The sequence below is a fragment of the Bos javanicus genome, chromosome 17 (genome assembly GCF_032452875.1).
Source record: "Bos javanicus breed banteng chromosome 17, ARS-OSU_banteng_1.0, whole genome shotgun sequence".
Classification (NCBI taxonomy): Eukaryota; Metazoa; Chordata; class Mammalia; order Artiodactyla; family Bovidae; genus Bos; species Bos javanicus.
Genome location: NC_083884.1, coordinates 69,512,497 through 69,535,008, shown reverse-complemented (window position 1 = coordinate 69,535,008; position 22,512 = coordinate 69,512,497). Strand labels below are relative to the sequence as shown.

Below are 22,512 nucleotides of genomic sequence, written 5' to 3'. Positions count from 1 at the left end.
ACACAGGAGCAAGGACAGGACAGTATGGCACAGCCCCGAAGGCCAGCTGCAGCGGCAGAAGAGCCAGCAGGCACGGCAGGTCCTTGGGGACCCCAGAGAACACACATGTTGGGCACAGACGTCTGAGGCAGCAGCTGGCTGGTCCATCAAGTCAAATGAAAGAACAGAAACGGCACCCAGGTCGGGTCCCCAGGGCTGGCAGAACTTCAAAACTGGGAGCCGCCCCAGTAGTGTGTGTCAGCAGGTACCAGCAATCTAAGGGGGACTTGAAAGACCTCCAGCTCTAGGGGATGGCTGTCCCACAGGCAAAGTACAGCAGAGGAGCCATTCATAATTAACTCAGTCTGTTTTAATTTGGGTGATGAAGCCTTAAGTATGTTCACCCACCCTGGGCTCCTCTGGCATTGGAGATGGCAAGGAGCATGAGCTGAAGGTAAGGTCGTCACTCTCTTGCAACCTTAGGCTCACCTGCTAAGTAGCAGACACAGCCTGGCCCAGGCCCGTGCCTCAGACATCTGCGCTGCTTAGAGGCAAGGCCCCCTCTCCCTCCCCTGCTGCGCAGCCTGCAGAGCCAGCTGCTCTGTGTAGCTCCTGGCTTGTGCAGTCCTCAGTCAGAAACCTAAACCTCGCCAGCTATTCAGCAAACTGAGGCCACCTCAACTCCAACAAGCAGTTTTTCTCTGGCCCCTCTTTCCCATTGCTTTTATAGGATTCTAAGTGCACCTCTAAGGCAGACCTGCATCCATTAAAATACATCAGTATTTAAAGTTCATAGATGAACTCTGAAGTCTTCGAGTAGTGACAACTGCATGATATTGTAAGTAAACTTAGACCAGAATGTTACCTCTGTAAGGTGGAAGACCCAGGGCAGGGCCAGTTGTCTTCAAGTTTTAAGACCAGTGAGACAGGAGCTTGTCTGGCTCTGATCTTTCCCAATGTCCTCCAGCAGTGGAAGTCACCTTGTTTCATGGACAGGGGCGGGGAGCACTTACCAGGTCCTCATCATCGACCCAGCCCTGGGGCCAGTGCTCCACTCCAGCTGAGGAGGTGCTCAGCTGGCCCAGGCTTGTGGGCTCAGAAACCCCAGAGTCTTTACACCAAATAACTGGTTTTGAAACTGGCTTTTGTGGCAGCACCTCAGAGGCTCCCTGCACTCCCTCACTCCAAGTGTCATATTAAATAGTGAAAATCATCCGTAACAGGTACGCTCAGAGACAAAACACGCATGGCTTAGGCCGCTGGAGCCCTCAGGTAAGGCCTCCAGTTTCGTGCTTGTGAGGGCTTCTTGGGTCGGTGCTGGGGTCACCACACCTGGGTGCTAGTGGCTGTCACCACGTGTAATTTTAGTGATAATAACCTTTGGGTGTTTCTCACCTGATGTATGGAAGATAAGGGCTGAAAGCAGGTCCTGGATAGTCCTCTCTTAATCCTTTTTTCAAGCATCTACTTCAGTTTTGTCCATAACCAGAGACTGCAGACAAGCTGTAACTATTTGCACTTACATAGATAAAAATCAGGTTTTTTCCTCTATACCATTCCAAATAAAAACAGGTATGAATTGGACACTGAGTTCACAACTTGCATTAGTCAGAAATGCTTCCCCACCCTGACCCCTGCCACCCCACTGATTTTAAGACATTATGACTTGAATTTAGTTCATTCTGTTAACATTGTTCTTAGGTACTTGAAAGGTTAAAAGAAAAAAAAAACTGGATTATATATAATATCAAAACTTTTTGATTTTGGTACCAGGGATCGGAGGACTTACAGTTTAAGCCTTTGTGTAGTGACTGCTAGGCTCATCTCCAAGATTTCTGATTTGGCTAATCCAAAGAGAACCAGGTTAGAATAACTATTTATCTAAGGCTGCTCTCTGGAAGCCCAAGAGCTCTGAAGGGAAGGCATCAGGAGAGAATGTTTTGTTTACATTTTGCTTTCACTGGTCACCCTGGATCAATCTTTGCTGCTCCCTGAATCTCATTGTTCTCAACAAAGCATCACAAACTCAAAATGGATTAAAGGCCTAAATGTAAGACCAGATACTATAAAACTCTTAGAGGAAAACATGGGCAGAATTGACATAAATAGCAGCAATATCTTTTTCAGTCTATCTCCCAGAGTTATGGGAATAAAAACAAAAAGGGGACCCAATTAAACGTGAAAGCTTTTACACAACAATGGGAATCACAAACAAGGTGACCCACAAGGGATTAGTCACCCAACAGCTCATACAACTCACAACAACAAAAAAACCCAATCAAAAAATGGGCAGAAAACCTAAACATTTTCCCAAAGAAGATATACAGATGGCCAACAGCCACATTTGATATTTGGAAAAACTAATACAATTATGTAAAGTTTAAAAATTAAAAAAAGCTCATCATTAATAATGATTAGAGAAATGCAAATCAAAACTATTTACAAAAGAGAAACAGAATGAGTGTATGGTTCCCAGAGGGGAAGGGTGGGGTGGGGTGGGAGAGGATAGTTTGGGAGTTTGGAATTCACATGGACACACTGCTGTTAACACAGATAACCAACAAGAACCACTGTAAAAAGTAAAACCAGGAGGGTGGATTAAATCAGTAATTTTAATCATCCAAACCCTTCAAATCAGATCTTAGGTGGAAGCCCAATACTAAAGAGCTGGAGGCCCGCTCCCCACAGAAGAGCATGAAAACCACAAATCTACCCACCTGAGATCCCTTACCCACCTCTAACGTCAGGATTTCAAGTCCCAGGCCTCAGACACAAACGTGGACTCCTGCTGTCCCCTCCGTGTCTCTTGCACAGACCAGGGAAGAGTGGATTTACTCCCGGCACCTCAACACTGGCCACACGACTGACAAGCGAAGCACAGTGCAAGGGGCTGAACAACTGTGGGTGAAAATGCTATCTCCTCAGTTTACACACTGACTCAGTCTACAGCAGAGCCAAGGCTGTTGCAGTAGCAGGTACTGCTTTCAGCAGCAACAGGGTATTTAACCAGGATCCAAGCCTCAGGGGTTACGTTTTGCATTTAGAAAAAAATCTTAACACCAGTCTGGAAGCAGTTAAGTCAGTTTTAAAAGCCGATGTAAAATTTCACTGAAAATACAACTGAAATGCCAACTGCCGTGAGCAGTGTTAACAGAAGCTAAGAACATGGATATGATAGAAAAGACAGTGATAAAATACAACAGCATTTAAAACCTTTGTTAATTCCTACTTCAGAGGGTACCCTTTCCCCTCATGGCTCTGACCAACTGCCTAACCTAGAAGAGCCCCATTTGACCAGGGAGGCAGCTGGTATCCGCACAACAGGCAGCAGACGACTCCAAACAAGGGTGAGGACGCAGGGAGCACTGCCGCGGTGTACCGGGCCAGGGAGACCGTCTCGAGGAGTCAGAGGCTGGGGAGCGGAGCCGCTGCCTCTCACACTAGAATTCTAGTCCTGCCCTCCAGATAGCTCATCAGTGAGCTCCACTTAGAACAAATGCTCTTAGATGATGAAATCAAACAGCTGGACCCCTGCCATGGTTTCCAAACTCCAAGTGGAGAGTCAGTCATTTTGCTGCACAGCCCAGGCCCGCCGTCATCTGCTGTTAGCCGCACCCTCAGCAGATGCGGCATACCGCTACACGGGAGGGTTTCAGTGGCAGGGCATCACCCAGCCTTGTGGGCCAAGTCAGGTGTATCAAGCCAAGTGGCCTGAAAACTGTATTCTAGGGTTTACTCTACTCCCATTTTGATTTTTTTTTAAATAGCTGGAAGTTTAACAAATGCTCTGGGAGCATTTTGTTCATTCCCCTTTAAATGTGCCACAGTATTTCTTTAGAATATCATTTGCTAATATAGAAATAAACAATGAGCATTTTAGCAAAATCAATTTTCTGTACACCTTTACTAGGAAGTCTTAGTGGATCACTGCACTCTATCATTTTTTGGACTGGGATCGAGACCAAAGTACAGAAAGAAGGGAAATACTGAGAGACCCAGGAAAGGCAAATCTGGAGATGAGGATGACGACCTGGCACCTCAAGGTCACCTTTAGAGCTCCAGGGCTCAGAGATCAAATATCTCCGAGTGAGGAAAACTGGCCGTGTCCTCGGATAACCAACTCCTCCACGTACAGCCTCCCTCATGGGGCACTTCCTTGCCTCCTGCCCACACTGTGCAGGTCTTCTCCATCTTCCTAATGCCAGCAGTTCCCCATCTATGGCCCCAACAGCTTTGTTAGACTCTACCAGTATTTCTAACTTACCAAGGGCTAAAGCATTAGCCCTCAGGAACGGGAGCTCTGTGTGGACACACACTCAGGTTTTCACAAAGTGGTCTAAGCCCAGACTCAGCTCCCTGATGGACTGAGGCTGCTGAAGCGGCACCTTCCCCCGCACACACCTGCCACACGGTGCACACAGATCTCAGACTGGAACCAGCTGGAGTGTTTAAAAGTGTGTGTGTACTTTAAGCAGTGAGTACATCCAGAGAGTGACCTTGGGAGGCTCTCAGGTCGCTCATCGCAGGCCACTTGTCAAGAGCACGCAACTCACCTCAGATGTAAGGCTGGTGACCCCAGAGTTGGGCACTAATCGGTACCTACCCTCCCTTGGGAAGAACTGCACCACGTTACATCCTTCAGAGGCCTGAGGGACAGGAAGGGTGCCCAACAGTGACATGGGAAAGAAAATCCCTCTACAAAGAGCAGGAGCGAGTCAGGAAGTGACAGGAAGCTATGGCCTTCCTGACTGGTTACAGATCTGAGGCGGAGCTTCCTCCCTCTTGTGGGAGGAGGCAGGAGGCCTCTAGGTATGCACACGGTCCACTCACATCCAGTTTGGTCTCCTCTGCCCCAAGGATTCCCTGCCAAGGTCAGGCAGAGGCGAGGTGCTTTCTGGCTGCAAACCCCCTTCAGTCTCTGCTGCGTGCAGGCCTCGGTGCTCACCGCCACTGCAGGCGCTGCTGATGCTCCTTGGTATGTGGGGTGAGGGGCCGGAGCACTGGCTGACATTAGAGTAACAACAGAAAAAAGAGCCTGGAGGACAGAGGTAGTTTTAATTACTGTTGACACTCAGTTCTTCAGATAAGGAAGAATGGCCGACTGTTATGATGCTTTGCCTTTTTAACTTTGGAGACCATGGGGCAAAAACCATCAAGAAAATATGCTTCAGTGTGGGCATCACGGTGCAGGCTCCTTGCCAAGGTCTAGAGCTAAAAAGAAATCTAGTTTTCCTGTATCAAAGTTCAATTTCTCAGCAGCACCTCAAATTGCTTCAGTGTCAGAGGGAAATGGGATGAAGGGGAATAAACCACAGGGAGAAAAATCAGAACATGCTAGCAAACGCTACCATGCGGAACACTAAACTTTATTCACTTTATTTATATATTTAACAGTTCTAAAGTATTTACTTCTTGCTTTGACAAAAAATGAAAAATATAGGAGCGCTGATCAACTCCTCTTTAGGAGAAAAGGGTTATATGTACAGCTACGGAGAGTTAAGGTTCCTCCTTTACATACAAAGAAAAATATTAATAAAAAAGTGCTTCATTGATCAAAAAAGGGCTAAGAGCTGCAAGCATTTATTCACACTGTACATCAGACCCAAGAAACCCGTAATCATTACCTCTTGGCACCTGTCACTAGGAACTGCACAATCTTCAATTAGACTGATTTCTCCCAACCTGCAAGGCCTGACCACACAGTGTGGAGGAGAACTTCACCCTGTTTCACTCAATGCAAATTCTGAGCAGCCTGCTGCCACTGGAAGGTCAGCCGTGCTCAGGTGCCCTTGGCTTTGCCTGGACTGATAGCTCCAGGGAAGGCTTCGGGCCAAGTCTTAGCTACACCCAGGAGCCACCTTCCTGAGACACAACTTGCCCTTCGCCAGGGAGCTGCTCCCAAAAGGTCGGGAGAGTTCCCAGGCCACACCCCCACTGCTGACCACAATCCGCCCAGTTACCGGTTAGCAGCTTTTCGAAGCGCCGAGCATGGCCCTTCCCCAGGGAGGGATGGCAGGCACAGACACCGAGATCACAAAGCACAAACCTGAACTCTGCCCCACCCTTCTCCGTACCGCCTCCACCACAAGTCCTGATTAAGGCTCTTTGAGGGCCACATCAAAGCTTGCTGAGGAGAGGTGCCTTGCATCTCCGATGGGCTATGTCCCTTCTTTAAGGAACCCCGCAGTCACCACATCGCCCCTCGCGGCTGACAAGCAGCACAGCAGCAGGGCTGGGCTCCAAGGGGCAGTGGAGGAAGGCTGGTTCTGTGGGACACACTGCCTCTTCCAGACGCTTGCACTCCAAAAGACCAATTCTACCCCTCAAGGGGGAGGTCCAGGATTGTTTGGGAGTGGGGCGGTTCGGGAACCCTGAGTCTGGACTTCCCTGTGCTGGCCGAGGAAGAGAGTGTTTGGGGGACTAGGCCTGGGAGGGGGCTTTGAGGCACTCCCCGGGCTCAGCACGCGCTCCGGCCTTGACCGCAGCAGCGGGGTGTTGTGCTTTGGCCGGTCTGACACCTGGCGCCCAAGGGTGGGAAGCGCTGCTGGCCTAAGGGGGCCGACCACTGACAGTGAGGGGAGCCCAGACACCTGGGTCCCTTAACAAGATAACAAGACAATCCCGTGGAAGAGGAGATGCCAGCCAGCCAGGGCCAACCCTCTCAGGGCCTCTGGAGGGTGCCCCCTCCCAACCCCACTCCCATTCCTCTGCCTGTGGAGGGACTGGCCCAGCCCCTCTGCGGGAGAGAGGGCACAGGGGCACTGCTCTTAGGGCAGATGCTCTTGGCGTCCTCAGAAGCAAAGGTTTCCCCTTGGCTCTGATGTGGTGGTGTTAACGAGGATCGGTCACAAATGGCAGTACCGGCGTTATTCCCCGCTGTCCAGCTCAGGCCTCCACTCCTGACTCAACCAGCCTCCTCCCATCCTGAAGAACAAAGCACCGCTCAGCACTGCTTGACAGCTGGCAACCTCTGCTCTTCCATCAAAATAAAAAAAAAAATTTTTTTTTTAAAGACAACCAGGGTACTTTTCTCTTTTTTGGAGGCAGGAGGAGGATAGAAAATGTAGAGGAAAAAAACACAGGGGTGGGATGGGATGGGAAGAGAGGACTCAAAGCACAACCCAGCGGCACACCCCACAGGGCTGCCGTTCTGCACAGCTGGTTCACGCCCCCATTCCAAAGCACACGGGCCTCTAGGTCTGCCCAGGCTGCGTGGGCCTGTCGGGAGCAGCTCGGCCTTCACCTGCCCCAGGTCACGGAGCTTCAGTTTGAAGTGGCAGCAATGGGCTTATCCAGTTCAAGGTCAATGCTGGAGCTTGTGGGATGCAGGCTGCTATAGCAAGACTTGCACACTCGACTAGGTTCAAAGAGCTGCTGGCTGGGAACTGGAACCTTCTGGTTACAACAACTGGAGCAGAATACATTCCCACAGTTCCTTGAGATGAGAAAAAACAAAAACAGTGTTAGTGTCAGCAGCAGAGACAGGCTGGGGAAACCAACTTCAGAAGACAGAGCTTCCCTGTATGCAACTCAGATGTGCTGGAGACTGAAGACTCCTCTACACCAAACACTCTGGTGGGTCTGACCCAGGAAGAAGCCAGGCAGGGAAGGGAGCCCTCCCGAGCACAGTCGCACACCACTTTCACTTTAGGGTCCAGGACACCTGGCTGCCTTACCACTATGGCTCAAGGTTACCAGGTGTCAGAAGACACTGCTCAACAGAGATCCATGAAAGCAAATGGGCCCAGGGCGGAAGGCAGCCATTAGCTCGATGGCTGAGTCTTGGTCCAGGAAAACCCTGTGGCCACACCCACCTGAGCAATAGCCTCTGTGTAGCTTGAGATCATAAAGAGGCCAGGGACCAATTCGATTGGTCTCTGAGCCGCTCAGATGAGAGAAACCTCCGGCCCACCTGGGGAGTGAGGAGCCCGTGCCCAAAGGCTCAGAGGCAGTAACAGAACAGGCTGCTGCCGTCTAGGACTGCTGTGCTGCCGGCATGCGAAGCCAGGAGACAAGCAACCAGTGCCACATGCTCAGGGTGAGAGGACAATGCAGATGAACACGCGTGCACACACACCCCCGATTAGACAAGGGTCAGTCACTCCACTCGTGGGTCACTCTGCTGCCCGCATGCATCTCCAGGGAGTATCCGCTCTCTAAAGGCCTGAATGCACCCTGACCTCTCACCCTTCCTACGTTTGAAAGCCCAGCTCTGATGCGTGTGTGCAGCATAGGTGTCTGCACACCGAAACAGATGCCCTGCATGGCCTCCAGGAAGGGGAACTGGCAGAGGCTGAGGTTATGCTCACCTTACAGCCCCACTCTGGGGAGGCCCTAAAATCAACCCCAATAAGCCCAACAGGAGACTCCAAGGAGTCTGATGCAGCCCTCCAATGACGTGGGGTCAAAAGCTAAAGGGGAGCTCCTCCTCAGCCAGCATCACTCACGACCTTCTCCTTTATGCTCCTCAGAAAGGAAACCCACCGCTGGATTAAGGACCACTTAAGCACGAAAGAGAATGCTGAATACGCTTTGCGGATGAAAGAATACCACAAAAGGAAAGGGGCAATGAAAAGAAAGAAGGAAAACCAACACACAAGACTTCATCCTCTGGAATGCAGTGAGTAATTCACAACTGTTTCTGAAAAGCATATATCAGTAAGAACCTGTGGTTACAGAGAGAAACTGCCTCAATCTATTTCTGAATGTGTACATTTATTTCACATACCTGCTGGAATTCAACTCAAAGGCCTGACATGAATTTGATGAGCTAAAGCTTGTCTATCTGACCTCTCTCAGGCAATCCTGATGGATGCCACGTGGGGTCTTGCCTTGCAGTTTTCAGTGCTAGCAGTTCTCTGGAAAGACCACCTCTGTTCCATCCTGGGCTCCTTTTTTTTTTTAAGGGGGGAAAAAAAGAGAGTAGTGATGCCAGTACTATCCTGAAATCTCAGGGAATGACTGACGCACAACTAAGTACCCCTTCTACTGGCCACTTCACAAGACCAGCCCCTGCTGAAGCACCCCTCTTGCCATCAGCCAGATGGCTTGCCTGACCTGTGCGGTCAGCAGGCGCACCCTGGGCTACAGCCTGACCAGCCCCAGTGGTCTCCTCAGCCAGCGGCTGTGCTGTCCCCACGCCCCCAGCCCACCTGCCTGTGCTCCTGGACCCAAGCTTCATCCCAGTGAGTGCAGAGAGGGGGAATGGGAGCGTTAGTGTGGAGAAGTTACTGTAGATGTGCAGACACCACAGACAAGCTGTTGCAAATGCTCACCACGTTTGATCAACACGATCAGTGTCCCTGCAAGGAGGGGAGAGAGAGCTCAGGAGAGAAGCCAACTAAAGACATTTGGGCTTGGGGTGAGGGCGGGGAGATACACAGTCCTGGAAGCATCATCGTTGGACAGAGAGGTGGTTCTATTTTAAACCAGGTCCGCTCATGCGGGTGAGCTCTGCCACAATTCAGATCAAATCCCTATCCCAGGAACACTGATTATTCTCCAGTCACCTCCCAACCTGGAGCAAAGCATCTGTAGCCACTCACTCTGCAGCCCAGAAAGAAGTAAGAGCCTTGTGGACCAAAAACTGCGTTCTCAGCCAGTCCCACCAGCCCCCTACCCCCAAGGAGTATGAGGTCAGGGAACAGGGCAAGGGGCAGGCAAATGAAGCTCCCTGCCCACAGTAGGAAAGCTCTTTTGCTCACAGCAGCCATGCTGCATGGGAAGCACTTTCACTCTAGGAATAAAAAGTGGTGGTTTCGGTGGAAAAGGGACATCATTTGTACATTTCAAAACTTACTCACAATCACTCTAAAATGGAAGACAGACACCAAATGAAGTTCTGTAAACACTGATTTCACAGGCACAAAAGGTGGGCCAGGGTTCTGAAGACCCCTGGGTCTGTCAGCCAGATGCCCCCATCTCCATCCGCAGGCTCTGCCCCAGCCTCGGCCCCCACACCCCGCCTGCCCCGCCACTCCCTCCAGGGGCACCTGCAGTGGTGCTTCCGGCTGGCAAGCCAGAAGGCGCTGTCGCACGCGTAGCAGTGGGCGGCCAGGTGGTCAGGGAGCCAACGGGTCATCTGTAAAACATCGGGGCCAGGTCAGTGACAGGAGATGGGCCATCCAGCTGGAGCCAACGGAGCCATGCTGGGGCAGCAAGAGTCACAAGGACCACACTGGCTCCAGTGGCACCAGCCAATCAGGCCTGATGTCAGCAGTACAAGAAAGGCGTCCAAATCGTTCCCCTCGAGGGGACTCCAAACTCCCCTGAGATCAAGAGGCAGCCAGAGCAGCCTGGTTGCTGTGAGAGCGGGCAAGGCTCTAGTGCAGAGGCACTGAGGAGAGAGGGCTGGCTCGAGTTTCCCTGGCTTAGAAACTCCAGATTTGACGGGAATTCATAGGTGCTGAGACTCAGAGAGGGTGAGTGTGCGGTGAGGTCTTCCCTTGGCTGGGGCAGGGGGGACAGACGATGGGGGTGGAGAAGAACCGCAAAACAGTTGCATGGGTGGCACTCAGAACAGGGGCTGAGCCTGTACCTCCGTGTCCTGTTTATCCACCTGCTCCCAGCTGGCTTCAGAGAAAATCTCTGTGCTGCAGCGAGACAAACAGTTCTGATCCAGATTGCTTTCCGAGTCGGGAATTGAAGTCTGTTGGCAAACAAACACAGCTGAACAGAATGAACCTGGTCTCCTCCCAGAAGAAGAAAGAGCTTGGCAAAGAAGGGAGCACGGGGAATGTGGGCGGGCCTGGGTGTTAGGGCTGCTGAATCTCTAGGTGCCTCAGCCATCGAGAGCTGGGTTGAGCAGGTGCAGAGACAAGGTTGAGCTCAGCTGGAAGAGAGATACACAGATCTAAGGCCGGGTGCAGTGACTCTGGAGTGGAGGGGCAGGCCTTGGGCTCCAGGGAGTGGGTAGGCAGAGGTAACCAGGGTGGAGGTGGAACTCTATGTCGGCTGCTCCAGTGGACCTGCCAAATCTAACCCTGCCACTGACACCTGTGTGCTGAAACAGTGCTTTGGGCGTGTCCTCCCTTCTCTGAAGGACTCTTTGGGAAAATGAAAAAACCAAGTCAGTTTGAAGTAAAGTCATTGGATGAGCCCGCCTTTAATGTACGCTGACTGATTCAGAGCCAGACTCACACCTGTTCTTAATCACGCCAAGTCAGACCCACCAGGAAGGAGAGTGTCTCCGAGACTCTCCCCTAAGGTACCTCCCCTTCCAGTCACCAGGCCCATCTGCACTAACTCCCGACTGTGCTAGAAACCAATCCTCCTTCCCATCTCTACCACCATCACCTGCCACAAGATAGGTACACATATGTTTAAAAAGAACTAAACCTTCCAAGCCACAGCTCACATTACTGGGGGGTAGGGACTAACTGCTCACTAGCTACTGGGGTAGGACAGGCACTGTGACTGGACCGGAATATCTGGTGTTGCTGGACGAATGTCATTCTGCCAGTTCACGCTCTTCAAGGCCTGACCCTCTCTGCGCAGAGAACTGACCAGCTACACAGTGAGTGCGCACTCTCTCCTGCCTCTCCTGTAGACAGGATGCCCGTGGAGGGTGCGCAGGCGGGAGAGAGAAAGCAGCGCACTGCTGGTCACCTGGCGGGGGCGCTCTCCAGCCTCTCACCAGGGCTATTCTAAACCTTTCCGACTGTCTCTGAAATCCGGACAGAAGGGGCCCGGCACAGTGTGCCCATCTCCTGTGCAGCTACGGAGGCACCATGGTGTACTCACCACTTCATCCCCAAAGTCCCCGTTGAAGCGCAGGGAGCTGGTCAGGTACTGACTCTCCAGGCGACTCCTCAGCTCCTGGACTTGTTTCTTCAAGGTCTCCACTTCCTGCTGGTGGCCCGACTCAATCTGACGCAGGCGCTGCTGGATCGTGTCCGTGTACACAGGCATGCCGTCATCGTCCAGATGGCTGCGGGAAGGCTGCTCAGGGCTGCCAGCGGCCGACGGTCTCCCCGAGTGTCCGTGCAGCCACTTGGGGTGCAAGCTCCTCGTGTGTACGTGGGCAGAGCTGCAGCTTGTGGCCGACAGCTGGCGGCTCAGGGAGTCCTTGCTCCTCCCAGTCTCCCCGTTGGCGCAGTGTCCATTGGGGGTGGGATACTTCTGGAGGGTACTAAGCCCTGGGGGCTGCTCTGAGGCCTTATTTTCAGTCTCTGGGGCACCGTTGCACACAAGCCCCTCCTTACATTCAGCTAAAGGCAAGGCACTAGGAGAATGCGCTGGGCTCCGGGCGCTGCCAGGGGAAGTCCTGTGCACCACAGGCCCCAGTTGGGGCCTCTCTGCAGGCCTGGGCTCCACGGCTGGAGGAAGCACGTCCTTGCCACCGAGCCAGCCACTGCGGACAGGGCCAGGTCTATGATGGCCCTGGGGCCCGCTGTCTGACTTCACTTTATCTTCCATTAACATGTCCACAGACCCATCCATGTTTGGTCCTCTGGTCTCAAATGAAACTTGGGAGGGCAGAGAACTTGACTGTGAGGTACCAGAGTCAACCGCCACATCTGCTGAGACAGGAAGGACTGCCTCCTCCCTGTCCTCTGCTGTAGCTCCTATCTGAGACGGTTCCATAGGGACCTCCTGGGAACCCTCTTCCCTGGGGGGCTCCTGGAGAGAACTGGGGAGAACACTGTGCCCACCCTGCTCAGGAACACCCTGCGAGAGCCCAGAAAGGCTAGTGCCTGGATGACTCCTTAGGGAAGCCTCCCCCACCTCTGGCTGCTGATCAAGTTCACGGGCTGAGCCCTCGGGGCTCTTACCCCTGCTCCCCTCTTCCAACAGAGCCTCCTCTTTGACCTCCTGCACCCCACTGTGGGCAGGCTCCTCTACCCCACTCTCCTCTTTGGTGGCCTCTTGCAAAATGTTCTCCATCTGCCCCTCAGCTACTCCAGCCGCAACAGACAGCTCGGCACCACCCAGCACTTTGGTCGGTTTCCCCAGGCTGTCAGGCTCCACAGGCTCCTCCCCAGGACCGGCCAGGGTGCTCAGTTCCAGCGAGCGACGGTGCTCCTGCCACTTCTCGTTCAGGCTTGGGTCACTGCTGCGCCGGCTGGCCAGAGGCACTGTGTTGTCGCAGGCGGTGGTCAGATTGTCAAATGATCTGGTCTTTGGTAGCCTAAAGAAAGGAGTTTGGGGGAAATGAGGATCTGAGGTTGTTCTGGGAGAAGTCAGAGCAACAGGTTTTAACGGGCAGTCATTTCCTCACTGGCTCCATTACAGCTACTCAAGGAGCCGTGGCATATCTGGAATAAGGCTCAGGCTGCAGGCAGGCAGAGCTCCAGGGTGAGACCTTCTACTCTCAGGCACCCCATGCCCAACACATACAGATAAACTAACACCAAACACGGGTTTAGAAAGACAATCTTCATGATACTTCTGCATTTCTCAATTAGTGGCAAAGGAAGGTAGCGTTGCTGATTTTCTGATAGTACAATATTTTAAATTACTCTATTATTCATCAGTCTGAATTCAATAAAGCTAATTCATAGGTTGCAAAGCAGACTATCATCTGATAAAATCTGCCTTTCAAGTGCAAGATGACAAGTCACAGCAGCGAGGCAGGAGCACAAAGCTGTGCCTGCAACTCAAGCCAGAGGGTCACAGGAACCCAGGGGATGTGCTCCATCACTGAGAAACTGCCCAAGAACAGAGTGGAAACAGTGCCCAGTACTCTTCAGGGACGAGGCTCAAGCTATCCAGAGCCTCAGAGCCCAAAACCTTTACACTTTCCCTAAGAAAACCTCAAGAGCGCTAAGAAAGACGTGTGCAGCCAGACAATGTCAAAATGTCTGACCATCCCTGCATACACCCCAACACAGGAATACACCCAGGAAGGGCCCGAGGACTCGGCATCAGCCGCAGGCTCACCGACTCAGGGGCGGATCGTCGGGGCTGCAGCCTGGGGCTGGGTACGGCGCGCAGCTGTCGTCCACGGGGGTGGACGGGGACGGGCAGGGCAGGTACACTGCACTCCACAGCATCAGGTTGCGCACGTGGCACACAGGGTACAGCACCTGAGGAGACAGCGGGGCATGGGCTTAACAAGTTCCCACAAGTCTGTCAGAAATGTCTAGGAACGAGGGGAAGAGCAAACACCAAGCAGGAATGCCCAGCATTCCTGCAAGATCTCCAAAAGCCATTACGTGAGTGAATGCACCTATTATCTGGGGCCAAGAGCAGGCGGTAGACATATTTCACCCGAGAGCCTCTGTGGGCATGAAAATCTAAAAATGTTTTTCAAAAATCCATTTCTCATTAGTTATTTCTTAGGTCACCTTTACTCAATGACTGGCTTTCCTCAGCTTAATTTGTTGCTTTTACTGCACAAGAAAGTGAGTCATTCTGCTAGATGGTGATTGTCTGTTCCCTGGTACAAAGCTTGGCTTCAGAACACACTGTCAAACCTGTTTTATAAGATCATCTAAATTAATCATGTGGAAAGGAAGGAAGGAAACTTTCTTCCATACTGCTACTTGTCCAGCAGGCACAGGAGAGAGAGAAGCAGCTAGCTTCAATCCTTCCTTGGACTACTTAACTGAAGTAAGAAGTTATTCATTAATAGTCCAGTAAATCAATATAACCTCAGATTGGCCTCCTTGTGACTTAGAATTTAAGATGCATTCTGACACGAGGAACAAGACCATGGACCAATGCACAGATGTACGTGCTTCCTTTTCTCTGCTTAACAGACGGTGTTCCTTTGAGGAACAAAGTCTTAAAGGAGCTGCCAGTTCTCCATGTGAGCGGAGAATCAGTCAGACAGACATGCCAGTGTCACGCTGAGGCAGAAGCTGCAGTGGGTATCACCACCTGTTGACACTGGGAAGGTGCGGGGGGTCCGCAGCGCCTTCTGAGCTGTCAGGCATCCAGGGTGACCTAAGTGCCTCTTCCACTTGTCAGGAGATGCTGGGAGTAAGTTAAGCTCTGGCAGAGATGCTTAGAAAAGACTCTTATCTACAGTGGCCAAGTAGAGACATGTGTTAGGTCAAACCACCCCGAACAAAGAGGAGTTGGAAGCAGGGCAAAGCATAACCGGAAAACAGGCCTTTCTCGGGACAGAGTGGTTGGAAAAAAATGGAACCAAGCTATCCAGAGACAACCGAGAGGCCTTTGAGAAAACAGTTGCTTCTCGAAAAGGATCCCATGTGTCCCCATCCCCGAATTTACTCTGCTGCTGAGAGCAAAAAAGGCTGAAGGATACATACGGCCTCTGACTGAGAGGAATACAGTAGGTTTTTGAAAGCCTTGTTGCCCGCCCGAAGCAGTGACCACACAGAACAAGTCCGCTCCTGAGTGTGCTTCTCTCCTCTCTCCTTGGCGTTGTTGCACAGGAATGTTCCAAAGAGGCAGGAATAGGTATGCTGCACCAGTTTCACCTATGAGATCCAACATGAAGCAAAACCAAGCAAGGGATACATGTTTTCTGGGGGGAAGTCAGCCCAGCAGAGCTACCTTCCCCAACACCCATGATGTGCACTTCAGTTCACACTCGGGAAGATGGGGGAACCAAGTTGCAGCCTCCTCACAACCCCGACCACCATCACTCCTGAGTCAAAAGGGCGTTGGCACCCCCATCCTCTCTGCCTCCCTGTAAGTAACTTCCAAGGTCCTAAGTTAACTGGGCACAGGAGCGGGTCAGTGCGCCGCCAAGTCTGAATTGAGCGCATACTTCACAACAGCTTCTTCAACATGCTGCTGTGGAGCAGCCCAGGTGTGTCTATGGGTGCAGAGAAGCAGCAGTGAGAAGGCCGCTCTCCTGCCCTGGGGGAGGTGTGAGCAGTGCGATGCACACTAAGGCAGGAAGGCAGGGAAGAGGGCCGGAGCACGTGCAGGGCAGTGTGAGAGGCCTCAGTGGCAGGGACCTGCTGAAAAGGGGCGAGCAGGGCACATGCGCACTGGGGGACGGGAGCTGGGAGGCCGTCCAGGCAGCAGCGACCGCTAGCACGATGGTCCTGAGGGGAGCACAAGCTTGCAACTGCTGAGCAACTGGAGGAGGCCAGTGTGACGGACGGACACTGCATGAGGTGAAGGGCGGGAGGACATGAGCCTGGACGGTCACCTCTGCAAGAGCCCTGCAGGCCATTTGAGGGACTGTGGCTTTTACTGTGCGGAAAAGCAGAGTCACCAGAGGCTTCCTGACAGGAAAGACAGAGTCTATGCCATGTTTCAGAAGGACCTCTGAGGCTGCTGAACTGTCTGTCTGCAACTGGGGCAACAGCACAGGCAGCAGTAAGCTATCAGGTTTTAGATATATTTTTAAAGCAGAATGACAGAATCTGCTGATAGACTGAATGTGGAATATGAAAGGGGAGTTGAGGACAACATAAAAGCTTTGCCCTAAATGAAATGAAGGACTGAGTTGCCATTCGGTGAGAAGGAAGACTTCTGGAAGATCAGTTTTGAGGTGGGGAGATATAGATATTAAGAACTAAGTTCTGAAAATGTTAAGTTTGAAATATCATTAAGACATTCAAGTGGAGATCCTGAGCAGTCACAAGTGGATATCAGAGCCTGGAGTTAAGTAGAGACAGAGGTCTAGGCTGAAGACTATACACGTGGGAATCACAGACAGCAATTAAAGCCAAAGGACTGGATGAATCCCTAGAGAAGGAGCCTGAACTCTGGGACATTCCAACATTCCGAAGTGGGGGATAAGGAAGAACCAGCTAAGGAGACAGAAAGGAGCAGCTGGTGAAGCAGAGAACTAAGAGTGTGTGATAGAAGTCAACTGAAGAAAGTGTTTCAGAAAGGGGTGACTCAATTATGCCAAATATTAATGATGAACCAAAGAAGATGAAGACAAGTCAAAAGGTACAAACTTCCTATTATAAAACAAGTCAGTGGGATGTGACGTGAGTTAGGGGGATCTAAGTCAGGGGGTTGGTCCTAAGAGACTGAGTAGTACTGTGCTGTGTATCTAAAAACTGCCAGGAGAGCACATCTTAAAAGCTCTCATCACAAGAAAAAACTTTATCACTATGCATGGTGACAAATGTTAATACTAGATTTTGCAGTATCTTCTAGCAGATGTGAGAGTTGGACTATAAAGAAAGCTGAGCACCGAAGAATTGATGCTTTTGAACTGTGGTGTTGGAGAAGACTCTTGAGAGTCCCTTGGACTGCAGGGAGATCCAACCAGTCCATCCTAAAGGAGATTAGTCCTGGGTGTTCATTGGAAGGACTGATGTTGAAGCTGAAACTCCAATACTTTGACAACCTGATGCGAAGAGCTGACTCATGTGAAAAGACCCTGATGCTGGGAAAGACTGAGGGCAGGAGGAGAAGGGGACAACAGAGGATGAGATGGTTGGATGGCATCACCGACTCGATGCACATGTGTTTCTGCAGACTCCGGCAGTTGGTGATGGACAGGGAGGCCTGGCGTGCTGCGGTTCATGGGGTCGCAAAGAGTCGGACACGACTGAGTGACTGAACTAACTAACTAGCAATATATACAAGTATCAAATCACTGTTGTATACCTGAAACTAACAAAATGTTATCTATCAATTATACTGCAAATTTTTTAAAAGGTGAGTGAAAACTGATCACTGGGTTAGTGATGTGAAGATCACTGGTGACCTTAACAAGAGCAGCTCTGGTAAAATGGGGTGAACACCTGACCGAACCAGGTTTAAGAGAGAAGGGAAGAAGAATTTGGGAGAGTAAATGTAGCAGACCTGAGGAGCTCTGCTGTGAAGAAATAAGAAATGAGGTAGCAGCTCGAGGGGATACAGGATGCAGGAACAGGTGTGATGAGGCAGGAGGCACTGCACCCTGCTTGTACGCCGACGGCAGTGATCCAGAGAAGTGGGAACAGGCCGACAGAGGGCGGGAAGCAGGAACGCTGAAGCCATGAAGCTGAGCAGAGGAGGGCATGGAAGCTGGTGCCCAGGTGGAGGGAGGCTGGAAGAGGGCAAGGCCAGCGTGTCCTCCTTCAAAGGATGGGAGCAGAGAGTGGGAAACAGACCCAGGCGGGTTGGTATGATTGACTAGAGGGTGCAGACGAAAACCTACTGTTTCTATTTTTAACTACTGTTTAGTGCTTCTATTACCCATTTTTAAAGCTACCTTTGGAACAACTCAAAGACTTTACATAAACTTAGTGCACATGGATTCATTAAATGAACAAACACCTGTGTCACCTTTTTTTTTTTTTAAAATAAGGTAAGAATAGCCCCTTAATTAAATCTAGAAAGGATGCTGTTTAAAGTGAAAACTGGCCCACTAACACTTACACTGATACCCCTATGAATTTAGAAGGTCCCCAAAATGAAGAATCACAAGCACAGACTCACAAGGAATGCTTCATTGAACTCAAAAGAGCATGGAAATTGCCTCTGAAGCTGATGAACACAGTCAAGCCACTGCAAAAACACTGGGCAACGCTCGTTCAGATCATCCGAGTTCTCCCCATGACCACACCGGTCAGCAAACTTGTGGCCAAAATCCAGCCACTCCATCTCCACGAGGACCTGGAAACCCTGTGGGGAAGCACCCAGGAAAGACCCGTTTGTGCTTGTCCATCCAAACCATGACTGTCCTGAACCCAAGGTCACCAACAGGAATCCACTCAGCCCATCAGGAGCCCCGACCCAGCCCCAGAGCCAAATGACAGGACACATACTGAGGATGGTTTCCCAACTCCCCCGCCTCCACTCCACAGTCAGCAGACGGGTGGTAACTGAGCGTCTATCTAAGTCTTTGTTAAGACTGCATTTTTAGTGCTTCATTCACTATTAAAAAGTCACCCTTTTGTCCCCTTCATATCTTATTTTTAAATTTCTTTCATGTTACACTTATGAAGTCATGTTTGTAAAATCTTTCCCTATCCCAGACTTACATATATTTTAGGGTACCTTAAAGGTTTTTCTTGTCTCTCTAACCCAACAGGTGATATTTCACATTAGGGTTCTTTCTCCACAGAACACTGTGGTGATATCTAGACCCATTATCCTAATAAGCACGTCAAGATCCTTCCTACAGAAACCCCATTTTCCGGGGTAGCCAAAACTTTTCCATGTAGATATTCTGCAAAGGAAAATATGTCTGTATGCTTAGTACCTTGTTATCTACAATCCGCCCCCTTTTAAGAGGGACAGGCACCGAGGTAGGTACTACCACAATTTAGCTCAAGGTAAAGGAGCAGTGATTCTAAACCACAGAAATTCCACTTTGACTGGACCGAACCACCTCCACCAAGACTTCCCCTAAAACCCTGCCCGGTTTCCCCTGGTGATCCTGAAGCGTTCCGCCCTACCTCTATGGTTCGGTAGTAAGGGTCCAGCAGGAGCTTCGCCAGTGCCACAATCTGGGGGGTGCGGTCCCAGCCGTCGGAACAGTGCGCCAGCACCGGCCGCTGGTCGCGGTCCACGGCGTGCACCACCAGGAGCGCCGACTTCAGCAGCACAGACAGGTGGTGGAGCCACTTGGTGCTCTCCAGAGCCGAGAGCCAACTGAAAAACCAAACACAAGGGGACGGGAAATGCTGGTTCTTATGAGACACTGGATCATGCCAAATACCCGTCAAACTGAAAAGCAATTCCCAAAGACATTTCCCTCCAAATAAAACAAACAGAAAATCTGTGTCTTTATAAAGTATGTACAAGGATTAGGCCCAGGCCCTACCATGCAACACAGGAAAGCCTTAGAAATAGGACAGTAATGAACAGGGCCACCTTTTGTTCCAAAAATCTTACTGCTAATTACCCAGGGAGAATGAATAATTTTTAGTCTGTAAAGAGGTGTATCTACCCAGTAAAGTTAGTTCTTTCTGGAATTTTCTCCTAAAGAAAAAAATGCAACCACTTCTGAGATGGAAAAGAGAAAATATTTATATTTAATAATCAGCAACTCTGCCTAACAAGTTCTCAAAAAAAAAGGAAAACTCAAATATATATGTCTGTGGGGACTCCCCTGGTGGTCCAGTTAAGACTCTGCATTCCCGATGCAGGGGGCCAGGGTTCGATCCCTGGTCTGGGAGCTCGATCCCACATGCTGCAACTACGAGTTCGCCTATGCAACTCAAGATCCCACATGCTGCAACCAAGACTTGGCACACACAAATAAAATAATTAAATATATTTAAAGCAATATGTGTCTGTAATAAGATACAGTGGCTTCCCTAGTGGCTCAAATGGTAAAGAATCTGCCTACAATGCAGGAGACCTCAGTTCAACCCCTCGGTCAGGAAGATCCCCTGGAGAAGGGAATGGCAACCCACTCCAGTGTTCTTGACCAGAGAATCCCACAGACAGAGGAGCCTGGTGGGCTATAGTCCATGGGGTGGCAAAGAGACAGACATGACCGAGGGACTAACACTTTCACAACAAGATACAAGTTGGATGCCACTCCAAAAACAGTGTAGATAACATCACTTACCACTACTGATCAAGTCTTGAATGTTTATGGATTAGAACTGGGTAGGCCCAAACTAATGATTTAGACTTACACAAATGAGTAGCCAATGGCTGCACACTGTTACTGGGCTTAGTGAAGACTGGATTCAGCAGGGATTGAAAAAAATCTTTTTTCAAAAGGCCTTCAAAAAGTATCAGATCCCAGGAATTACCCCTTGGGAATAATGACAATAGGTTTTTTTAAATTGTACTGACATTTTGTTTCTTGTGCCCTGCCATGAATTCTACTCCCCACCCCCCACAAAAAGCTCAAATTTCTCCAAAATATCATCAGATCTGTGGTTAAGGCCATAGTCCAGCCCTTCAAACATTGAGTCTGAGAAGGGAATCAATACTTCTGTCAGGGGACTATGAGAAGGCTTTGGCCATGACGAGTCTATAAAGGCCTATTAAACCTTGGGGGATAAGTATGAATTTCTGGAACAGCCCGAAGAGAGGGCCTTTCCAGGCAGACAGACAACGTAATGCAGAAGTGCTGGCTTCACAAGGATTGGCTTGTTCTACCAGCCAGACCGGCTCCTAAGAGGGCAGACCCTGTCTCAGGCACAGCTGCACTTGCCCTGTGCAGTGCCTAGCATATACTGAAGGTTCCTACTTTTTAAGTCGTGGGTAAAAATTCTATCTCAAGACTTTCTATGGCCTATTAAATACCTGAGAAACACTGTTTGCAGGCGGATTCTTTATTCTTATTCCTCATACAGTCTTGAAAAAGCAAACTAAAAGGTGGGACTTAGGAGAACAAATGCCAAGTTACCTCCTGGCCCCTGGAGAAACAGTAAATGAGAACCTGGTTCTCCTGAATCTGACTGACCCATCCTTACAACCCAGTCAGTGTCTCCATGCCTAACACAGAAGCTGCATCCAAAATCTGCCAGCGGAGGAGGTACTGATACTGCGCTGATCCTGTAGACTCCCTCGTCCTGTTCTCAAAATCTGAGAGAGAAACACAACCAGGCCCGGGCCCTCCACAGCTGCAAACAAGTGTCAGGAGGCCGGCTTACAGCTGCTCCCGCCACAGCCATAGCGTCTCTTTATCTACAGGGAAGCGTCAGTAATGCATTATGATCTGTGCCAAATACAGACAAGTCATTTCCTTCTTCCTTTACAACTCCCCTCCCCGACATTCATGTAGACCAAACAAGGGCTAATTACATCTTCTTGACTCAGGAGCTTAAAAAACAGCTTTTTAAGAAAGACTTTTAACCTATGGAAGATATTAGAGATCAGGGAATACTGACGCTATCCCTTATATAGGCAGGACAAACTGATAACCACAGAAATCAAGCCACTTGACTCGAGTCACGCAGTCAGTGGCAGGTGCTCTGGACCCTGAGCAGACTCTGTGTGTGCCATCAGCAGGGCAGGGAGCGCTACTAGGTGGGCTCTAAGCTCGTGTAGCAGATGCAAACTGCTGACCCTCAGGCAAGACAGCCATCATTTCTTTGGTCAGGCTTTTCCCCAAGGACAACTGCTTCACCCTCTCGGCTGATTGCAACTATGATGAAATTAATCATTTGTTACCAGGAGTTTGTACAAGTGATTCAGGCAGCCACCATTTGATTTAATAAATCAAAGAATGCTGCAAAATTGATGCAATCATGAGATCTACTGAACAGAACTCAGGGAAACTGCTATGGGCTCTAGCACAAACACCAGAAAAGAGAAAACTATCTTCTCTGGCACCATTTCTGGCTTCCTGAAATAGTAAAACAGGGGCTTTTAAATATTTATCTGTCCATATTTGTTTTTACAGAGCATTCCTCCTAATTTATCTTGTATTCAAACAGTTCCCTTGTGGGGAGGGGTGTTATTTCACCTTCCTCACAGCAAATGCCAGCCATTCATTTTTAATAAGCAATAAAAATCATGGTAATGTTTTTAGTAAATAAGAAAGTAGTTTAAAATCAGAAGCAAATGTAAAAGGAGCTGATCTCCTGGCATGTTTGAAAGTTTAACCCTTTCTAGAACATGATGAATACACTTACTCTTCAGGTAAAACACTCCAGTTCAGAGGAGGTTAAGTGTCACTACAGGATGTCAGAAAACAAAGAATTAAGTTACTCTGAGTCAAAAACATGGAGAAGAGAAAAGAGGAGGGCCCAG

The 22,512-nt window shown here is 50.1% G+C and overlaps 1 protein-coding gene across 16 annotated transcripts in view; it reads right to left on the bottom strand.

Moving 5' to 3' along the window:
• Nucleotides 1-5,324: 5,324 nt before the first annotated feature.
• Nucleotides 5,325-22,512, bottom strand: part of MTMR3 (myotubularin related protein 3) — a 129,892-nt gene continuing 112,704 nt past the window's right edge. For 6 of the 16 annotated variants that reach the window (XM_061385314.1, XM_061385305.1, XM_061385307.1 and 3 more), the window contains 9 exons: nt 19,251-19,446; nt 18,289-18,474; nt 15,198-15,368; nt 13,861-14,006; nt 11,722-13,108; nt 10,517-10,627; nt 9,972-10,060; nt 9,255-9,281; nt 5,325-7,414 (listed from right to left, as the gene is read on the bottom strand). In XM_061385314.1, coding sequence (XP_061241298.1) covers nt 7,243-7,414; nt 9,255-9,281; nt 9,972-10,060; nt 10,517-10,627; nt 11,722-13,108; nt 13,861-14,006; nt 15,198-15,368; nt 18,289-18,474; nt 19,251-19,446 — 2,485 coding nt within the window. In that variant the 3' untranslated portion in view covers nt 5,325-7,242. Of the gene's footprint in view, nt 7,415-9,254; nt 9,282-9,971; nt 10,061-10,516; nt 10,811-11,466; nt 13,109-13,860; nt 14,007-15,197; nt 15,369-18,288; nt 18,475-19,250; nt 19,447-22,512 lie in introns of those variants that run through there. The other 10 variants (XM_061385311.1, XM_061385308.1, XM_061385312.1 and 7 more) reach the window with 6 other exon arrangements.